The following is a 22,271-nucleotide window of genomic DNA, read 5'->3' as shown; positions in this document are numbered from 1 at the left end:
ATATTCAACAACTCCTTCGTATCCTTCAGGAATGAAGGAATAGTAGTAAGGAGTGGGCGGAGCACCCAATCTAAGTACTTGGAAATAGGTTCCGTAACAGAATTCCGTCCTGCTACGATCGGTCGCCCAGGTGGGCGATCAATCGATTTATGCACTTTTGGGATCCAGTACCAATAAGGGTTCACTGGATACTCAACCAAAGGTTTTTCTGCAAACCTACGGGAAAAAATTCCTAGCTCCACCCCCTTTCTGAGTAGTGTCCGTGCATTTTCCTTGTAGTCTAACATGGGATTTTTTTGCAAGTGCATGTATGTAACTTCATCACTGAGTTGGCGATTTTCCTCCCATAAATAGTACTGAAGGGGGATCAACACTACGTTACCCCCCTTGTCCGCTGGTTTTACCACAATGTCCTCTTTACTCTTTAACCATGAAAGTGCCTGTTGTTCACCCCTAGTGAGATTGGGTTTATCTGCGGGATAGATAAGAACCCGTACCTCACTAAGGACATTGGAAACAAAAACATCTAAACTGGTACCAGCGGGCAAGGGAGGATTAAACGAAGACGGAATACCTCCCACAAAAGGTGTCGATTCTTGCTCAGATTCTGTTCCACCTCCATCTTGTAGCTGCATTAGGAGATCTACTATATGATAGTCCTGACTGCTAAAAGAGGGGCATACACTGAAGCCCAATGGGCCAATAGTTACTGGTTCCTCCCCTATTAGCTTATCCTTTTCCTCACTATTCTCTTTCATAGCAAAAAAACGTTTAAGATTAAGCTTCCTGATGCCCCTATGTAGCTCTATGAAAAATTCAGTAAAATCGAACTCCTGATACAAACAATAATTCAGCCCCTTCTTAAGCAGTGTAATGCAGTCTGATGAGAGCACATAATCAGTTAAATTAAGAATTTCTACATTATCAGCAGTAACCCCCACTTGATTGAATGAAGTACATAAATCTGAATTTTCTTTACTTGTGGTGTTGCAGAGGGCATGGTCATCTACTGTCTCCAAGAGACCTGTTTCCTCTTCACACCTACGTTTTTGGGTCTTGCGACCCCTTCTTGTGCGTTTTGTACAGGGGCTCCCCCTCTTGCTCCACCTGGAGTGTTGGGGTTACGAGTAACTCTCGATTGGGAACGTCCATCATCTCCAGTGCTCGAATCCTACCCAGAGTCGGTTGTCCAATAGTCCTTTTTCTGTATATTTCTCCTGCGTCTCTGGCGTCTTCCTCCCTTTTGATTCCAGGTGAACACTTTATCCTGTGCATAATCTTGTTGATCTCGCAAAAATTTGATGCGTTTCCGCTCCTTAATCTCAGTCTGAACAGGAGCAATGCGTTTTTCCACTTTTTTAAGGAACGCTTGGAAGTCCACATCAGATAAACGTGTCTTAAGTTCCATTTTAGATTTCATAAGATTTTCTGTAACGTTCACATATTCTTTGTATGTGCGCTTGAGGATTAGTGCGGTTAAATTAGACGCATGTTGCATGTGGAGTTGATTCCAGTCCCTCAGGAACTCCTTATCATCATTAAACTGTGAAATGTCTTTATGCACACGGAGACCTCATGGTGTACGGTTGCTGTTGATATACGATTTTAGGGAACTTACTGTCCAAAATAGTTTCACTTCTTTGTCTGCCAAGGACTGGATACGTTGCTCCAATGGTTTTACACCCAGCAATTGCAGCTCATCTTTTGTATCACATTGTAGAAAAAATTTGTTTGCATCATCTCTATCTTGTGTAATGGCGCTGGTATTCTAGTGAATGTCCAGGGAGGACGCAGCCTCTGCCAATACTTCCATATCCTCATTAAGCATGGCTTGAGATGTGCTCTGTGCTCCAGAAACTAAGTCCATGTCTATTGCAATAAGGAACTTTTTTACAGACACGGCACTGTCTCCCCACCAACAGAGTAAAGCAGTCAGATCTGGCTCACCTGGACACAATGCTTGGATCCACGGTGCTCAGCAACCCACGGGGAAAAGTCCTTGGAATAGCAATATTGAAGTAAAAAGTAGTGCGGCACTCGTATGCGATCCAAATTACTTATTTATTCAGCCATATAATAAAGAGATGCACAGAAAGGCGACGATCGTTTCACGCACAAACGCGCTTTGTCATAGCCTATATGTCATATCCTTCACCTGGTCTTTTAACAAAACCTCTTAAAGGTACATACACCCATAAACAGGAAAACCATATGTGAAAATTAAAACATATATATACAGTCATATATATGTGATATATAAAGTCATACATATGTGATACATATAGAGAGAGCTTGCAAATCTCTAGGGAAGCAATAAATAGAATCAAGATTTATGCAGTTATATTTATATCAGATTGTTCATTTAAGCCTCGTGGGCCCAAGGCTTCTGTCTTTATGATCAGTTCCATTTCTTTACGTAGCAGTAAATTGTGTTGATCCCCACCGTATCCTGATGGTTCGACTCTATACAGCCCCATAAATTTCATTTGTGATGTGTCACCTGAGTGTACTGTTCTCATATATACTTCAATATTGCTATTATGTACATTGAAATTTATAGAAAAGCTGTTTAAAATATGGGATGTAACGAGATTTTACCTAACTTACATAAAAAATAAATATAATAATAATAACAATTTCAGGCAACTGGCAGTAACTCGAAGGAATACTCCGAAGAAAAATTTATTTCAAATCAACTAGTGGCAGAAAGTTTTACAGATTTGTAAATTACTTCTAGCTAAAAATCTTAAGTCTTCCAGTACTTATCAGCTGCTGTATGTCCTGCAGGAAGTGATACATTCTTTCCAGTCTGACACGATGCTCTCTGCTGCCACCTCTGTCCATGTCAGGAACTGTCCAGAGCAGGAGAGGTTTTCTATGAGGATTTGCTACTGCTCTAGACAGTTCCTGACATGGACAGAGGTGAAAGACTGGATAAGAATACACCACTTCTTGCAGGACATACCGCAGCTGATAAGTACAGGAAGGCAAGATTTTTAACAAGAAATATCTAACAAATCTGTATAACTTTTTTGTAGTAGAATTTTTCTTTCCTCTGGAGTACCACTTTAAGGCTGCGTTCACACTACGTATATTTCAGTCAGTATTGCAACCAAAACCAGGAGTGGATTAAAAACACAGAAAGGATCTGATCACACAATGATGAAATTGAGTGGATGGCCGCCATATAACAGTAAATAACGGCCATTATTTCAATATAACAGCCGTTGTTTTAGGGTACAAACCCACTTGCTGGATCTGCAGCGAGTCTCCTTGCTGCGTTTTTGCAGCAAGACTCGCTGCAGATCCCAGCCCTATACTTTCATTAGCAGAGAAACTCGCAGCAGGGATGTACATTTTGTCTGCAGCCCCCCCTCCCCCCCTGCTTGCTTCGGGGCTCCCGGTGTCTTCAAGGCCCGCCCGGCCAATCAGTTCGCTGTGGCGCCCTGTACATCCCTGCTGCGAGTTTCTCTGCTAATGAAAGTATAGGGCTGGGATCTGCAGCGAGTCTCGCTGCAAAAACGCAGCAAGGAGACTCGCTGCAGACCCGCCAAGTGGGTTTGTAGACTTAAGATAACAGCAAATATTTGCCATTAAATGGCGGCCATCCACTTAATTTCAACATTGTGTGAACAGATCCTTTCTGTGTTTTTAATCCACTCCTGGTTTTGGTTGCAATACTGACTGAAATATACTGACTGAAATATACATATACTGACTGAAATATACGTAGTGTGAACGCAGCCTAAAACTGTAATAAAAAAACTAAATAAATTAATTAATAATAATTAATAATAATATTAATAATAATAATATTTATTTGTATAGCGCCAACAGATTCCGCAGTGTTTTTAGTTTTTCTTTAAACTGTAGATGTTTCTCTGCTGTTGGTTATATTGGATCCCACTTCAGAATAACAGAAGCCATTGTTGTGCTTTTATCCTGCCCCATATGAGAAGACTTTGCTTTATCAGTATATAAGTGAGAAGACATTTTTTCCTCTCACATGTACACTAACGCATTGCTGTGGTGTGCCGGGAGGAGCAGTGATCGTCTTGTGATTCCATTCATAGGAAAAAGATTAGCACAGGATGAGATGTGTCCTTTCTTTCCCTCTTTGATCGCTTATCATCCTCTTAACCATTAGTTAGTCTGAGATTGCAAAATTGACCTATACCAATGGTAGTTGCAGCCAGAGGCGCAACATAAGGCTTCTAGGCGACAATGCATAGTCTGTACCAGGGCAACACATCTATAATACTGGTATCTTCTCATGTGACATTGGGGATGAAGTTACCTCTGCAGCCTCTGAGCTGTTCATACACACTGGTCTGGGGCAGTAAGAGGGTTAATATTAGTATTGGTGCATGATACAGTCACTTTGTATGTACCTACCATACTTCTCTCCTCGCCATCATCAGCATGGGTTCTGGAAATGTCCCTATCGGTATTTACTGACCTAATGGTGCTTGTTATCATCCATGGAATTCATTTTATATCAGTAATATTTTCTATTTATTTATTTTTTGTCCCCTGATGATTTCACATTTGACTAGGAGAAACACGTCGAAACCCATTTACTTCCTTATTGGGAAATAAGATGTGGGGCCGGTAGGGTTCTAATGTTCTAAATAGCCTCAATACTGTAATATCACATAAATCCCTGAACTCTAAAGAATGCCATAAGACGTCATACCCTGCTTAGCATTTATATACCATAAAATGTTTTAATTGAGGTCAGTAAATCAGTGAAGAAGTAAATGTATTCAGATGACTGGCCTGTCACTGCCCTAAGCTACGTGGTGGAGGTTCCTTAAGGATAGTATGATCTCTGTTATCTCATGTTTACAGTGTTAAATTGTACGCCTCTTAAAGATGTAGTGAGTGCCCAGGGCGTATTCCTTGGGTGTATAGGAATATAATGCTTGAATAGCAACTGGGGTCTAGGGCAGTGAAAGGGTTAGTGCTGACATCTCTTGTGGTCTGGGGCAGCAAAAGTGGTTGTTTGGGGGAAGCTTAACCCTTTGAGGACCAGGCCCAAAATGACCCAGTGGACCGCGCAAATTTTAATCTTAGGGTTTTCATTTTTCCCTCCTCCCCTTCTAAGAGCTCTAGCACTCTCAGTTTTCTATCTACAGGGCCATGTAATGGCTTGTTTGTTACAGGAATAGTTGTACTTTGTAATGGCGTCTTTCATTTTACCATAATATGTATGATGGAACCCCAAATATATTATTTATGAAGATATAAACAGATGAAATCGTAAAAAAGAATGCAATATGGTAACGTTTGGGGGGCTCCTGTGTCTACGTAATGCACTATATGGTAACAGCGACATAATACCATTATTCTATAGGTCAGCCCGAACACAACCATATGCAGGTTACACAGATTCTCTAATGTTATATATATTTTTAATGAAATCCTTTTTTTTGCCAATTAGTTATTAATAAAATAGCCCTATTGTGACGCTTATAACGGTTTTATTTTTTCACCTACGAGGCTGTATGGGGTGTCATTTTTCCATCATGATCTCTAGTTTTTTATTAATACCATATTTGTGAAGATCGGACGTTTTGATCACTTTTATAAATTTTTTTATATATAATGTAACATAAAATCGGTAATCAGCGCACTTTTCCCCCTCTTTTCGTGTACGCCGTTTTCCGTTGGCAATGACGCTTGTTATATTTTAATAGATTGGACAATTACGCACGCTACAGTATATTATATGTTTATTTATTTATTTTTATATGTTTTATTTATATAATGGGATAGGGGGGTGATTTCAACTTTTATTGGGGGAGGGGATTTGGGGTAGTGTAATAGTGTTTTTAACTTTTTTTTCTTACACATTTGAAGTCCCTTTGGGGGACTTTTACATACATTTGTTTGATTTTTACACTGATCACTGCTATGCCATAGGCGCTCTGTTATCGGCGCTCTGCTCATTGAGCCTGCCTGTGCTGGCTCAGTGACCAGAGCGCCGATCGGACCACACTGTCCCAATCGGTAAGTGACAGGGGACTTCATAGCGGGAGAAACACCCAGGACGTACAGTTACGTCCAGGGTCGTCTGGTGACAGACTTCCATGACGTAACTGTACGTCCAGGGTCGTCTAGGGGTTAAAGGGGTACTCTGTCCAAAAAAAATCTTTTAAATCAGCCGGTTTCAGAAAGTTACATAGGGGGGCGTGGCCTGCAGCCGAGGAGAGCGGACGCGTCGGGCAGGAGCTCCGTCCTTACAGCCTTCTTTCAGCAATTTCACCAGCTATTTTCTCCATATCCTTCATCCTGAGACCTCTCGGAACCTCCCTGGACTCTTCTGAGATGAGGCACACGTCCAGGAAATCATCTGCGGCCGCACGGAGAAAGGCAAGAATCTATCCCCCTACGGCCCCACAGATTCAAGATGGTGCCGGCTTACATCTGGACTATCTTCTTCGAGCTTTCAGGGAGGATGCTGGGGCGGCGTGGGAGGCTTCTTCAGCATCGGAACCATTGGATACACACCGGACGGTGAGCCCAGATATACCGCTTTCTTCTAAGGCAGCTAAGAGGAGACGGAGGAAGCTCAGAGTAGCGGCGGTCAAAGCAGATACGGGGAGCACGGTGGGAGAAGGGGAACAGCTTTCATGTTCTCTGTCCAGCTCGGATTTCTGCCTCCCTGCGCTGTTCGCCACTGACATGCCTGCTACCACTGTTAATTCTCCGGACTGTATTTGCACTACTGAACCAGTGGATTTGCGACAGGATACTTTGACTCCTCCGGCCAGCTTGGTGTCTAGCGATCTCTCTCCTACTGCACCAGTATTTGTCAGCGGTGCTCATTGCCGTCAGGGGAAGGGTGCTGCGGCTCCTATACCTTCCTCTATTAATAACTGTGACACTCCTGTGGCGTCCCCATACCACCGGGGATCCCTTTTGCCTGATCATAATACTGTGGATGCCTCATCTCCCTCTATGCTGGCTGATGTACACAGTGACCCTGATAATCGGCTTCATTATCTCCTTATGCATACTGCTTAACTGTCCGTAGATGCTGTCAAAGGCATGGTTTTAGCCTTACGAGACTCACTCCTGTGCAAAATCGACCACATCTTTACTTCCCTGTCCTCCTCGGTGAGAGAGATGGAGGATAGGGCTTTATTAGCGGAATCTAAACTTGGAGAGGTCGTGGGTGCACATAACTCTTTGATGGACACGTGTCGACGACTAGAGGCTGAAACCAAACTCCTGCATCACAAGCTTCTGATGGCGGAGGACAGACATAGGAGTAAGAATGTCAAACTCCGTAATGTGCCAGAATCCATTGGCCCTTCTGAGCTGCCAGCGTTTGTTAGCTCTTTTATGGCCAAGAGGTTGCCCGATTGTCCTTCTCGGGATATTGTTCTGGATTGGGTGAAGCGACGTCCAAAACCTAGCCACCTGACCTCTGATACTCCAAGGGATGTGATCGCAAGAGTTCATTACTCCTATGTCAAATCGCGGTTCATGGCAGCGATGAGGAATACAGCGTATCTTCCTGAGGATTGTCAGAAAATAGAAGTTTTCTCTGACTTGTCACCAGAGACTTTACAAAGCCGTCGAGCCTTCTCCAATGTTACAAAATTCCTCAGGGAGAGACGAATTACATATAAATGGGTCAACTCTGTTCATCTACTGGTCTCGTATCGGAACGCAAATCACCATGTCACTAGCCCTGATGATGGACAGCGTCTGTTGGACACATGGAACTCTGCCTAAACTTATTTTCAAACAAGGTTTACAAACTCTCTCCTTCTCATGGCTTGGGCTGGACTGCTTGCCCTTTCTACCATTCTTTTCTCGGCGTATTGGCTAACTATTTGTTGCCTACGCCGCGACGTTTTTCTTTTTCTTTTCTTTTCATTCATGTGTGGGTGAATGCAACCTTATATTTGGCATTTGGTCTTTAGGGATTTTATGTATGGCAAAACAATACTCTTTTATGTATATTCCCTGTCACATCATCACTTAGCATTGTATCTAGCTCTTTATTTTTAATACTCTCACTGCAGATTCTCTAACATACATTGGTTATATGTTTAGGCTTAATGTTATTCGCAATAGTTGTGACTTCCCTTTTTAAGTCATTCCCCACTGCGGAATATTCAGCATATTACTATCATGTGTTTATGTCCATGTCTGTGTGTGTGTTTGCTTGCATCGCTTTTACACCATCTGGCTAGGCGTTTAATCTGCACCTTTCATGTTCTCTGTATAGCTTAGCACTTGCATTTCTTATGCTTATTGTACTGCCTTGTATTTGATATGGTGCCACTCTTTCTGCATTTTTGTTGTGTTTAAAAATAATTTTGAAAAAATCTTTCTTCAATAAAAATTTATTGAACCAGAAAGTTACATAGATATGTAATTTACTTCTATTTAAAAATCTCAAGTCGTCCAGTACTTATCAGCTGCTGTATGTCCTGCAGGAAGCGTTATTCTTTCCACTCTGACACAGTGCTCTCTGCTGCCACCTCTGTCCATGTCAGGAACTGTCCAGATGAGAGGAGGTTTTCTATGGGGATTTGCTACTGCTCTGGACAGTTCCTGACATAGGCCCAGTTCACACTGAGCAAAACAGGCAGAATTGAAGAGGAAAGTTTACTGACAGAAATTCTGGCGTACTGATTTTGTGCGTTATTCCACGCAATTTCCGTGCAAAAATTGAGCAGAATTAGACGCAAAATTAGTACGCCAGAATTTCAGTCAGTAAACTTTCCTCTTCACTTCTGCCTGTTTTGCTCAGTGTGAAATCCTTTTAAAATTAAATAGCGCTAAATTCAACGCTGAATATTTACAAGGCGAAAAATTAAATCTCCATTTAGAATCTGCCCAAAGAATTGAAATGTTAATTCTTTTGGACGGAAAGCGCATCCGCGGCAGAATTTTCTGCGCGGAATTCTGTGCAATTCCGCAGTGTGAACAGTACAGCGGAAATCCCATTGAAATCAATGGGAAATCAATCTGCAGCTATTTTTTAGGTGGAATTTCAAACAGAGTGGGCAGAAAATTTACTCGGATTACGCTCGAAATTCTGCCTGTTTTGCTCAGTGTGAACTAGGTCTTAGATAGAGGTGGCAGCAGAGAGCACTGTGTCAGACAGCAGCTGATAAGTACTTAAAAGTGAAGTAAATTATAAATGTATATAACTTTCTAACACCAGTTGATTTTTTTTGCATTTTTTTTTAGTACCCCTCTAGAGGTCTCCTACAGCCTACCCCTTGCATTACACAATAAATGAGCCATACTTACCCTCCCCCTTTGCGCCCCTGTTCTGTGATGTTCTGGTCCTGGCTGTGTTCTTGTTCTGCCGGCTTCCCCAGACATCCAGCTACCCAATCATAACAGGCATAATCTCCAATCCCCCCATATACTCGGCACATTACTTCTTGCCATTGGAGATGACAGGGTTTCTGCTCTCTTGTCTTTGAGTAAACATGTAGAATATAGAGTCTATTCCCAGTGTGTTATGTGAGCATTAGCCATACGGCATCGCCTGCTACTACAGTATGATGACTTTTATAGCTCCATAATGGGAAGGGAAATGATAGGAAATTACCATGATGAAGACAAAACTGTGCAGCATAAAGAAACTATTGTGAAGTAAAGATCAGTGTGCGGCTGTATATAGGAGACAACGCTCATCCATGTATACTGTATCCTCCTCTCCCCATCTCCTGCTAAGGATGGTAAATCATGCAAGCAAGGAGAGAGTGGTGGTACTCTGGGGGAGGAGGGCACAATCTTTGTCGCAATGTGACTATAAAGGCACAATATCATATGTCTAGATTAGAAATGTGCGAAACTTGAGCACGCTTGGGTCTATCCGACATAACAGGCCAAAGTATATTCCAAGTCCAGACTATACCTGAGGTTAAAGTGGCTTAGGCTAGAATATACCCCTGGTATAGTTTGGCCTAGTCTATTTTATACCCTGGGGTATATTCAGTCCCAGAGGGGTATAGTTTGGCCTAGTCTATTTTATATCCTGGGGTATATTCAGTCCCAGAGGGGTATAGTTTGGCCTAGTCTATTTTATACCCTGGGGTATATTCAGTCCCAGAGGGGTATAGTTTGGCCTAGTCTATTTTATACCCTGGGGTATATTCAGTCCCAGAGGGGTATAGTTTGGCCTAGTCTATTTTATAGCCTGGGGTATATTCAGTCCCAGAGGGGTATAGTTTGGCCTAGGCTATTTTATACCCTGGGGTATATTCTGGTCCGGAGGGGGATAGTTTGGCCTAGGATTTTTTTTTTACCCTGGGGTATATTCTGGCCTGGAGGGTATAGTTTGGCCTAGTTTATTTTATACCCTGGGGTATATTCTGGCCCAGAGGGGTATAGTTTGGCCTAGGCTATTTTATACCCTGGGGTATATTCTGGCCCGGAGGGGGATAGTTTGGCCTAGGCTATTTTATACCCTGGGGTATATTCTGGCCTGGAGGGGCATAGTTTGGCCTAGGCTATTTTATACCCTGGGGTATATTCTGGTCCGGAGGGGGATAGTTTGGCCTAGTCTATTTTATACCCTGGGGTATATTCTGGCCTGGAGGGGGATAGTTTGGCCTAGGCTATTTTATACCCTGGGGTATATTCTGGCCTGGAGGGGTATAGTTTGGCCTAGTCTATTTTATACCCTGGGGTATATGCTGTCCCGGAGGGGGATAGTTTGGCCTAGGCTATTTTATACCCTGGGGTATATTCTGTCCCGGAGGGGTATAGTTTGGCCTAGGCTATTTTGAAACTTGAAAAAAGAAAAATGTTGTACTCAAGTATGTATATATATATATATATATATATATATATATATATATATGAGCTCTGCATATATGACTGCTTCTGCCCTACCAGATTGTCAACTTTCAGGCTGGGTAGTATGAGTCCTACGTCTCTGTCTCTAGGTAGAGTTACCTCCTGAAGGTTTCCCCAGGTAGTCAAGCATTAGTGAGTGTAGTGAGTAGGATACTTTGGCTATCTGCAACTTTGTCCTACTGGGGATCAATCCCTATTGCTTTTATTTAGGGGGTGACTGTGCTGACAATAAGCGTGATCCCAGGCGTAAACATGTGTTTATCATGCTCATGGTTACCCCACTTTTAAGGATGTAGCACTGCATACTATAGTCTCAGTCTCTCTACTGAACTGCTCTCTCTCCCGACTAGACTGAACCTAAAACAGGAAACCCTCCCCTATAGGACTGTAAAGCAGAAGATCTGCAGCTGTGATTGGTCACCACAACAGTCAAAGTGTCAGTGTCATTATAACTTTCAAAATCTAAATCAACAGTAGATGTGATATAAAGCAAGTTTGCAATACACATTCATTATTTTTGCTGTTGTTATCAAGCTGTAAAACAAAGCTGTACTTACCAGAAATCCAGGTCCAGTCTCCTGAAGGCAGATTTTGCTGGTTAAAAAAACCCAGACTAAACACAGGAATTGCGGCCAGTACAGAGAGTCACGGCTCAATATGTCCGTCAATCACATGACTCCCTTCTCTCTGTGAGCCCTCAGATGGCCTGGGATACACAGGACTTCCTGTTTTCTGACTTTCCTTTTTTATGAGAAAAAAAAAAAAACAGTCAGAAAACAGGAAGTGCCGTGTTCTCCATGATAACTAAAAAAAAAAGTAATTAATGTAAATTGCAAATTTGCTTTATATCAAATCTATTGTTGATTTAGATTTTGAAAGTTATAACGACAGGTACACTTTAAGCTAAAGCTTTATATACTGCAGCTTTGCACAGGGGGAAAGGTGAGACACCTAGTGGCCGGAGTGCTCCCAGCTCCCAGCTCTTGGTGTGGCACCTGACAGAGGTACGTTCACAAAGGCATTTACCAACTTATTGAAGCACCCGTACAGGGACACTACATGAAGGCCGCCTGTCTATAAGACAATACATGGGGAGCTTTTAGCACATGAATCTTAGGCTCCACCCCTGATTGTACATGGCCTCAATAACCTTTTCGTGATTATACCTGTTTTTCCTTTCAGGTGTCCTCTCGACGGTTGGCAATGGCTATGTCCTGTATATGGCGTGTAGAAGAAAGAAGAAGCTGAGGCCGGCCGAGTTAATGACGGTGAACCTAGCCATCTGTGACCTGGGAATTTCAGGTAAAAAAATGGAGCTCCCCTCTAAACAATCCAGATAGCTGATCCAGAGCAATGTAAACGCTTTGAGACAGGTGCAGGTTGTGTGTGGTGTCCTCAGGTTGTGTGTGGTGTTACAACTCCATTCAGTTCAATGGAACTGAGATACAATATCACACCCAAACTGAGTACAAGAGTGGTGCTGTTTCTGGAAGAAAACAGACATGTTTTTCTAAGCCTGTACAACACCTTTAATCCATTTAAAGCTATACCGTTCTGCTAAAGACTGGCAGCTTAGGGGGTTGGGTACGTATTATTTGACCCACGGTTGTTCCGCAGAGCAGTCCTTGCCCTATAGACTCCTGTTTTATTCCATTTTGTCTGTATTGTCTTTTTAAGTCCATTTAATGAATTCAGCGCTGGTGTCGTGCAGTGAATGACATGGGAAGCCGGGGATGGCCGTGTTTGTTTCAGCTGCCAGAGGTCAAGCCAGAAGATCTGTAGTTGTTATTGATCCAGTATTCATCTCCATCAACCAGAGATATTGGCTCCTGAGAGCCGCGTGTATCTCAGTGTCCCCGAGGCACACAAGCTAATTTGCTCAGTTTGTTAAGCTACAAGACAGGGATTTCTCTGGGAGGAATAAAGAAGATTTCTAATTTCACACCAATTATCGGCAACCCTGTTAAAGGGGATGTCTACTGTGGTCCATCAAAGGGGTAGTCTGGGAATTTTATATATATATATATATAAATATATATATATATATATATATATATATATATATTTTTTTTTTTTTCAAATCAGCTGATATCAGAAAGTTAAATAGATTGGTAAATTACTTCTATTTAAAAATCTCCAGTCTTCCCGTACTTATCAGCTGCTGTATGTTCTGCAGGAAGTGGTGTATTCTTTCCATTCTGATACAGTGCTCTCTGCTGCCACCTCTGTTCATGCCAGGAACTGTCCAGAGCAAGTGGCAAATCCCCATAGAAAACCTAGCTCAAATATCTTTGATGCAACTTTAATATGATGTTGTAATTCTGACATTTATTATATGAAAAATTTAATAAAAAGATTGAAACAGAAAACCTCTCCTGCTCTGGACCTTTCCTGTCTTGGACAGAGGTGGCAGCAGAGAGCACTGTGTAAGACTAGGAAGATTACACCACTTCCTGCAGGGCTTTACTATTTGTCTTCCTGTTGCAGACATCACCCATTCTTTACAGCTAGGTAAGGTATATAGAGGCTAGTATGGTATGAAACATAGGAGGGGTATCTGCAGTGTACCCCTGGCTATGTCTTATGAGTGTTAGGATACAGCATCACAGTACAGGACATATTTTGAGTTTCAAGACTGGAAAGAACACCCCACTTCCTGCAGGACATACAACAGCTGATAAGTACTGGAAGACTGGAGATTTTTAGATAGAAGCAAATCACAAATCTCTATAACTTTCTGGCACCAGTTTATATGAAAGAAAAAGCTCTCGCCAGAGTTTCCCTTTAAGCTCTCCTGATTATGGGGTGTTCCACCTGGAGGGAACAAGGCAGCAAGGGGGAGATTTATCAAACATGGTGTAAAGTGACACTGGCTCAGTTGCCCCTAGCAACCAATCAGATTCCACCTTTCATTTTCCAAAGAGCCTGTGAGAAATGAAAAGTGGAATCTGATTGGTTGCTAGGGGCAACTGAGCCAGTTTCACTTTACACCATGTTTGATAAATCTCCCCACAAGTGTTAAATTCCTCTACAGCGCCACCACAGGGGAAATGGAGCATTACACAGTTGTCTTTATAATCAGTAGGATGTCCATGTCCTGTATGGATGTTTTGGGTCCTCCAAGGCAGAAGACGCTCTTTGTTAGTTTCTACATGTATTATATCACATCACATCCGGAGTGGTCTGAAGGGTGGTGAGGGGTGTCGGTAATATCCATTGTGCTGTATGCTATTTCATGAAGTTTTCTGCTCTGGTCTGATTGTTGTAACAATATCGACCATCAGGAAACATCTATTCCTCATATCAGATAAAGTCTTAATGGATTCAGTCAATCTGGTTATAGCCGAGACCGAAAATGTCAATGTCAGCTCTAGGGCCTGAAACTCTGATTCATCACATATTGTATCGGTGTCCTCATATAATACTTCAAACTGCTGCTGGGTTGTCCAGCAAAAATCTTTTTCTTTTAAATCAACTGGTGTCAGAAAGTTGTATAGATTTGTAATTTACTTCTATTAAAAAATCTCCAGTCTTCCCGTACTTATTAGCTGCTGTATGTCCTGTAGGAAATAATGTTTTATTTTCAGTCTGACACAATGCTCTCTGCTGACATCTCTGGCCAAGACAGGAACTGTCCAGAGCAGGAGAGGTTTTCTATGGGGATTCATAGAAAACTGAGACAGAGTTCCTGTCTCCGCCAGAGATGTCAGCAGAGAGCGCTGTGTCAGACTGAAAATAAAACAATATTTCCTGCATGACATAAAGCAGCTGATAAGTATGGGAGACTTTACATTTTTTAATAGAAGTAAATTACAAATCTATATAACTTTCTGATATCAGTTGATTTGAAAGAAAAAGATTTTCGCTGGATAACCCTTTTAAGCCATGATCCTATAAAAATCCTGTGACATGACAGTACAGAAACCTCCACGGGATAACACTGGCACTGCATCATGTATCTATACCACATGGACGCATGATATGGCTCTATGCATTAGGCCTCAGACTCGCTCATTTCCTCAAAAGTCATGAAGTTACTGACATGTTACATATCTTAAAGATTTATTCCGGCCAGGAATACAGTCCCCCGAGCCTTGTTAGTACCACAGCTATCTCTTCTATATTTGGAACATAATACACGGCTCACTTGTAGAAAAAAACTGGATTATTATACAGGATTATATCAGAGAGCGATGTAGTGACTCACTGTTACAACACTGCCATCAAGTGGTGATGAGAGGAATCACATGCTGACAATGTCACTGTCCTTATTTTGGACCTTTGCGGACGAAGCCTTTCCCGTCTTCAGTCATTACTGAGCCAAACTTTCCAGGGGACACTTTCCAGACACAGTCCTCTCTGTACATACAATCCTGCTCTGTATTTTCTGTATGTAGTACAGGACAAGGGGTAAAGCTGAATGCAATCCCCATTAAACGAGTTACCCAGCGAAAAAAAAATTCCTTCAAATCAACTGGTGTCAGAAAGTTATATAGATTTGTAATTTACTTCTATTTAAAAATATCAAGTCTTCCAGTACATATCAGCTGCTGTATGTCCTGCAGGAAGTGTTGTTTTATTTACATTCAGACACAGTGCTCTCTACTGACATCTCTGGCTGAGACAGGAACTGCCCAGAGCAATGGCAAATCCCCATAGGAAACCTCCCCTGCTCAGGACAGTTCCTGTCTCAGCCAGAGATGTCAGCAGAGAGCACTGTGTCTGAATGTAAATAAAATACCACTTCCTGCAGGACATACAGCAGCTTATAAGTATGGGGATTTTTAAATGGAAGGAAATTACAAATCTGACACCTGTTTATATTGAAAAAAAAAATAAAATAAATAAATAAATATATATATATATATATATATATATATATATATATACAGTTGCTGCTCAAAAAAGTTACTGGGGAAAAAAAAAATATATATATATTATATATATATATATATATATATATATATATATATATATATATAAAAAAGGAAATATGAAAAACGTATTTGTTAACCCTACATTGACTTCTGGCCTCTCATTGCAGTGACAGGGAAGCCATTCGCCATTGTGTCCTTCTTCAGCCACCGCTGGGTGTTTGGTTGGAGCGTCTGCCAGTGGTACGGATGGGTTAGCTTCTTCTTCGGTTGTGGGAGTCTTATAACCATGACGGTGGTCAGTTTGGACAGATACTTCAAGATCTGCCATATGCGATATGGTAAGCGCACAGATACATCATGAGTGCTGGATGTAGCACAGTAGAGTTTGTCGTGTGGCTTGTCTATGCGATATGTAATTTTCCATAGTAATCTGTAATGGAATTGGTTTGTCGAAATATGGAAGCTAAGTGATTTACCATCTCATGACTGACAGACATAAGGTCAGTTTGGCCATATTGGGCGAGATTTATCAAACATGGTGTAAAGTGAAACTGGCTCAGTTGCCCCTAGCAACCAATCAGATTCCACCTTTCATTCCTCACAGACTCTTTGGAAAACGAAAGGTGGAATCTGATTGGTTGCTAGGGGCAACTGAGCCAGTTTCACTTTACACCATGTTTGATAAATCTCCCCCATTGTCTCATGGTCTAGTAAACCGGATTTAGATAATCATATGATCTTAATATCATCTATTAGAATCATACGGGGGTGAACCTGTTTTTTGGCCTGAAAGCAACAGGAAAAATTAAAGAAATTAATATTATAGTTGACTATAAGAAATATTATAATGAATCTTATCGGAACAAAAAAATCCTCTTTTCCCTTTTTATCAACCCTCCCCCCCTCTCTCTGATCTCATATGCCTATCACTTACATTCAATCACTGCAAAATGTTGACTGGCCAGATTACCACCTGAAAGAGGCATCGGTTGCATGCTAGTTATAGAGTTAAAGGGGTACTCGGTTATTTATTCTTTCAGATCAACTGATGTCAGAAAGTTATATAGATTTGTTACTTTTATTTAAAAATCTGCAGTCTTTTAGTACTTATTAGCTGTTGTATGTCCTGCAGGAAGTGGTGGATTCTTTCCAGTCTGACACGGTGCTCTCTGCTGCCACCTCTGTCTATGTCAGGAACTGTCCAGAGCAGCAGCAAATCCCCACGGAAAACCTCTCCTGCTCTGGACAGTTCCTGACATGGACAGAGGTGGCAGCAGAGAGCACTGTGTCATGTTGGAAAGATACACCACTTCCTGCAGGACATACAGCAGCTGATAAGTACTGGAAGACTGATTTTTTTTTTTTTTTTAAATAGAAGTCTATTACAAATCTATATAACTTTCTGAAACCAGTTGATTAGATTTTTCTGCTGGGGTACTCCTTTAAGTGGGAGTTGGAGGGAGCTACTTCAGGCAGATGCATAGAGATGCTATTGAGGGCTCTTGTATGTGTTTTACTGGCTTACCACAGTTCTGACAATCAGTAGCTTCCTTTATACAGCAGTAAGGAGCTGTTCATCCAGCACTGGGGGAAACAGTAAAATACTTACTAGAGCCTTCACCAACATCTCTTTTTCTCCTTCCCTTTCCCATAGACTTCTATAGAGAGCTGTAACCTGGTCTCTCAGTGAAGAGGAAAATCCTGCTCCTCTGTGCTATATGGACTTTATTAGTGGATTCAGAGTGACTGATGGGAGTTGGGAGAGGTAGAGGGTTATGGAACAACTTATGAATAGAATAGATGAATAGATTTCTTCTTTGGACAATGGAGTCTTCACCCTCTGTCTATCACGTTTTTGCAGGTACCTGGCTTAAGAGAAGTCACGCCTTCACGAGCTTGTTCATTGTTTGGGCCTATGCATCCTTCTGGGCGACTCTTCCAGCGGTTGGTGTGGGGAACTATGCCCCGGAGCCATTCGGCACCACCTGCACTCTGGACTGGTGGCTGGCACAGGCCTCACTGAAGGGGAAGATGTTTGTACTCAGTATTTTCCTCTTCTGCCTCCTCCTCCCCACTGTCGTCATCGTCTTTTCATATGCAAAGATCATCGCTAAAGTCAAGTCGTCTGCCGAGGAGGTGGCGCACTTTGATACCAGGAACCAGAATAACCACACGCTGGAAATAAAGCTGACCAAGGTGATGGACCCCCCGGTCTTATATATGTGACTAGGGTTAATCTGATACAAGCCAATGGGATGAGCCAAGATCTATATATAATGTCATATATACATTTACCTGCGCCAACAGGGAGGAGAAGAACAGAAAAAAACACCTACAGAAGGTCACTAGTGATGTCACTGAAACTTTCCAAACTAAAAGTCACATGATTTAGCAGTCGCTGTGATTCACTTGTGATGTCATAGTAACTTGATGGAAACCCAACGGTGACATCACAGCTGTTCCCCTGTAGAAATTCACTAATGTATGTGATGTCATGGTGCAGTAGCTTACAGATACAGTCGTCATGTCACAGCAGCTTAAAGAGGCACTCCCGCACTTACAACACCGGACCTCCTTTTTTGTTAAGATCAACTGGTGTCAGAAAGTTACACAGATTTGTAAATTACTTCTATTTAAAAAAATCTCCAGTCTTCCAGTACTTATCAGCTGCTGTAAGTCCTGCAGGAAGTGGTGTATTCTTTCCAGTCTGACACAGCGCTCTCTGCTGTCAGTAACTGTCCAGAGCAGTAGCAACTCCCCATAGAAAACATCTCCTGCTCTGGACAGTTCCTGACATGGACAGAGGTGGCAGCAGAGAGGGCTGTGTAAGACTGGAAAAAAATACACCACTTTCTGCAGGACATACAGCAGCTTATAAGTACCGGAAGACTTGACATTTTCAAAGAGAAGTAATTTACAAATCTGTATGATTTTAAAAAAGATAATTTTTCACTGGAGTACCTCTTTAATAAAACTAGGTGTGATGTTGTGGCAACTTGAGTGATGTCACAGCCGCTCACCTGCAGAAATAAACCAGTGATGTCACAGTAACTTTTTTAGCTGAAACCCATGTGATGTCACTGTGCAGTAGCTTCCTGATACAGTTGTGATGTCATAGCAGCTTAACTAAAGAAAACTAGGTGTGATGTCATGATAGAAAGCCTGTTGTGATGTCACAGCAACGTGATGACATTCCACCTGTGATGTCACAGCTGCTCACCTGCAGACATTCACTAATGATGTCACAGCAACTTTCCTAACGGAAACCTAAGTGATGTCACAGTAATTCAAAGAATGTAGGTGTGATGTCACAGCAACTTGCATAACCTAAACTCACCTGTGATGTCACAGCAGCATAGCTCACAAAATCAGTTGTGATGTCACAGCAGCTTTCCTGGCATCAGTTGACTTGTGATTTCAAAGCAACTTACTTGAAAGAAATACATTTGTGACGTCACAGCTGCATACCAGAAAGATGTTTGTGATGTCATAACTGGACATTTGCGATTGAAACACTGTTGCGAGACCACACCGCTTACTCAGGGACGGACTCCAGTGTTAGGGCTCTATGACTTTATCAATGAGACAGCTGCTATTGTGATGACAGTGGGTTGCTAGCCATAGACCACCTTGTTCATGGCTCCCCATTGTTGTCCATTAATGTGAATGGACATTATTGGTTGACTTGACCTGCAAAGAGGAGGGTGCCTAGGTATCAAATGGCTGCAAATGTTGCACATACCATATGTCTGTCCTTGCTGTCTATGGTGCTAGATGTGTAACGTAATGTTCACTATTGCAGAAGATGTTGATGTTATACATATTTTTTTTTAAAAAGGGTGTCAGCTGTGCTTCCTTTTTTTACCACTAGGTGGCAATGTTGATCTGTACAGGATTCCTTATTGCCTGGATTCCATATGCAGTTGTGTCGATTTGGTCGGCTTTCGGGAGACCTGATTCTGTTCCAATAGAATTTTCCGTGATACCGACTCTGCTGGCTAAATCCTCCCCTATGTACAATCCAATTATTTATCAGGTGGTTGATTACAAGTTCCCATGCTGCCGGCAAGAAAAAACTCTGCAGAAATCCAATTCCAGGTATAGCAGTTTTTATGTTTTGTTTTTTTCCTCTTTATCTCTATATGCAGGGTTTATGAATCTAGGCTTGTTCAGCTCTCAGGAGATCTTATTAAGATTTAGACAAACACCCAATGTGCACCTGGCCCTTTAAGAAGATGCATGTCACATGTGCAGCCTGCTATAGAAACGTTGTGGTAGTGTTGAAGCAACAAGGGGAATGTCAGATGTTCATGTGGCAGTGCAGTGTCCTGTTATATAGTATCTACATTAGTTCTGTTATAAATATAGGAATGGGTTCTTTACAGTAAGAGCAGCCAAAGTTTAGAATCCGGTGTTGAATGAGCTATTGTGTCTAATTGTTTCTATTTTCATTTACTAAAAAATATTCCTTACCCCAGAGAAAAGTCTCTGAAGTCCTGGCCACTATGTGTCTCCCTGCACTGCAATCTACTGTCCACTGCCTATTGTGAGGGGAAATCTGTCTTTAGTAACAGCTAGATCAGTACAGATTACAGGAAATGAGAGCAGGGCATAGCCTGTGCTACTTGCAGGAGAGAGGGACAGAGTCAGGGTTTTGTACTCACAAGCTGAGCTAGTTTGCCTGCTCAAAGTGATCCACACTGTGCCTGAAAGGTAAATCAAGGCTTCCTCCTCATTTCTCACCAACTATTAAATTCAGGGCAGCTTTTTATTATTAAAATACCAGTGTAGCCACTGATGTATGGCTATAGTGCTGTAGTATAATTCCCTTCCTCCCTCTGCTTTTGGCTTCTCAGCAGCAGTAGTTCAGTGGTTAACCTCTTCCTTGCTGTGCTGCTTCTGTTTCGTTCCTTTCTGCTCGCATAGCCCTTGTAAATCCAGTGCATCAGTAATCTCATCTTCTTCCAAAAGCCATCTATTATAGTGTACTGTATACAACATCAGCAAAGCATAGTGTCAGCCTATTTAGTTTAGTGCACCTTCCCTAGCAGTAGGTCATGGCAAAACAATAGGTGCAAAAAAAGTTATATACATTTACAATTTACATTAATTTAATCTGATCTTCCAGTACTTATCAGCTTCTGTATGTCCGGCAGGAAGTGGTGTATTATTTCGAGTCTTACACAGTGCTCTCTGCTGCCACCTCTGTCCAAAAAAAAAAATAACAAATCACAGAAAACCTCTCCTGCTCTGAACAGTTCCTGACATGGACAGAGGTGGCAGCAGAGAGCACTGTTTCACACTGGAAATTATACACCCATTCCTGCAGGACATACAGCAGCTGATAGGTACTGAAAGATTTGAGATCTTTTAAACAGAAGTAAATTACAAATATATATAATATAACTTTCTGACACTAGTTGATTTGAAAGAATATTTTCCCCAGGAGTTCCCCTTTAAGCCATCATGAACTTTCATTTTCCAACATTGTGCGTGGTACTTTCCACCTATCTCATCCTATGCGGCCCCGACAGTATAGTTGTAGAATGGCTGGTTGGTGTCCAGGAATATTTGCCTATTCTAAGGACCTTTCGTTGTGTCACAGGGTGTATAGTATCAGCTCATGCGGAAGATCGCTGCCATCAGTGGAAGAAAACGGGAGAAGGAACGAGTAACCATGATCTGTGTCGGAGGAAGAGGAGTAAGTCACGCAAGAGGGCGTTGCCTTTGGGGGAGCAGCTAGATTCGGGGTACCGCCCAGTAAAGATCTGTCCTTTCTTCAGTCTCAACACTGGACCTGATGTCTATCACAAGGAGGTTCCCATCTGAAGACCTGCACACTAACTCCGAGTCCATCCATTGGCCGGGGTCCGGCACTGACTGTGATTGAGTATTACATTTTTTCCCCTATGTGTCTCCATTTTGTGGCTGATAATCTTGAGCTATCACAGTAGTTGTCACGTAGGAAGAAAAGAACTGGGGAAGTGTGGGGGCAGTTCTGCACACTAACCAATCAGATTGTCTCGTTTACCCTTCCTGTGCAGGTTACACTATGATATGAGACCTGATTGGCTGCATGGTGGAATCTCCTCCATGTTTTATTTTTTTTAAAAATCAAAGTCCTAGTTTCCTAAAGCAACCAATCACAGCACAGCGTTTACTTTTCTGGAGCATTGTAAGCCTGCCCCTGAAGAGCCATTACTTTTTCTTGTTCCTTAAAGAAAGCCATATAAGGTTTTTTTATATTTATAAAGTCTTTTTTTAATTGTTTAGTTGTATTGAGAAAAAAAATATATTTGTGTGATTGAATGAAAAATAAAACTCAATTCTGTTATAGGGATCTAATGTTTATGGTGTTCGGTCTGTAGCCACAATAACGTATAAAAGAGACACTGACACAATTTTTATTATTATTATTATTATTATTATTATTTTTTTTTAAATAAATCAATGAGTTGTGATTGCAAGCAGTTTTGCAAAATACTCTTTTTTTTTTAAATGTTTAAATCAACATTATACATATGTTCACTAGGTGTCGCCCTTCACTGCGCATGT

At 41.7% G+C, this 22,271-nt stretch overlaps 1 protein-coding gene across 2 annotated transcripts in view; it reads left to right on the top strand.

Moving 5' to 3' along the window:
- OPN5 (opsin 5) overlaps positions 1 to 22,047 on the top strand; it is a 53,899-nt gene extending 31,852 nt beyond the window's left edge. For both annotated transcript variants that reach the window (XM_069974006.1, XM_069974007.1), the window contains exons 3-7: positions 12,022 to 12,141; positions 15,884 to 16,054; positions 17,578 to 17,912; positions 19,588 to 19,814; positions 21,322 to 22,047. In XM_069974006.1, the coding sequence (XP_069830107.1) occupies positions 12,022 to 12,141; positions 15,884 to 16,054; positions 17,578 to 17,912; positions 19,588 to 19,814; positions 21,322 to 21,391 (923 nt within the window). In that variant the 3' untranslated portion in view covers positions 21,392 to 22,047. The remainder of the gene's footprint in view (positions 1 to 12,021; positions 12,142 to 15,883; positions 16,055 to 17,577; positions 17,913 to 19,587; positions 19,815 to 21,321) is intronic.
- Positions 22,048 to 22,271: the final 224 nt, after the last annotated feature.

This window comes from Dendropsophus ebraccatus, chromosome 6, assembly GCF_027789765.1.
Source record: "Dendropsophus ebraccatus isolate aDenEbr1 chromosome 6, aDenEbr1.pat, whole genome shotgun sequence".
NCBI lineage: Eukaryota > Metazoa > Chordata > Amphibia > Anura > Hylidae > Dendropsophus > Dendropsophus ebraccatus.
The sequence above is the reverse complement of the archived record's forward strand: the minus strand, read 5'-3'. Positions and strand labels throughout refer to the sequence as shown.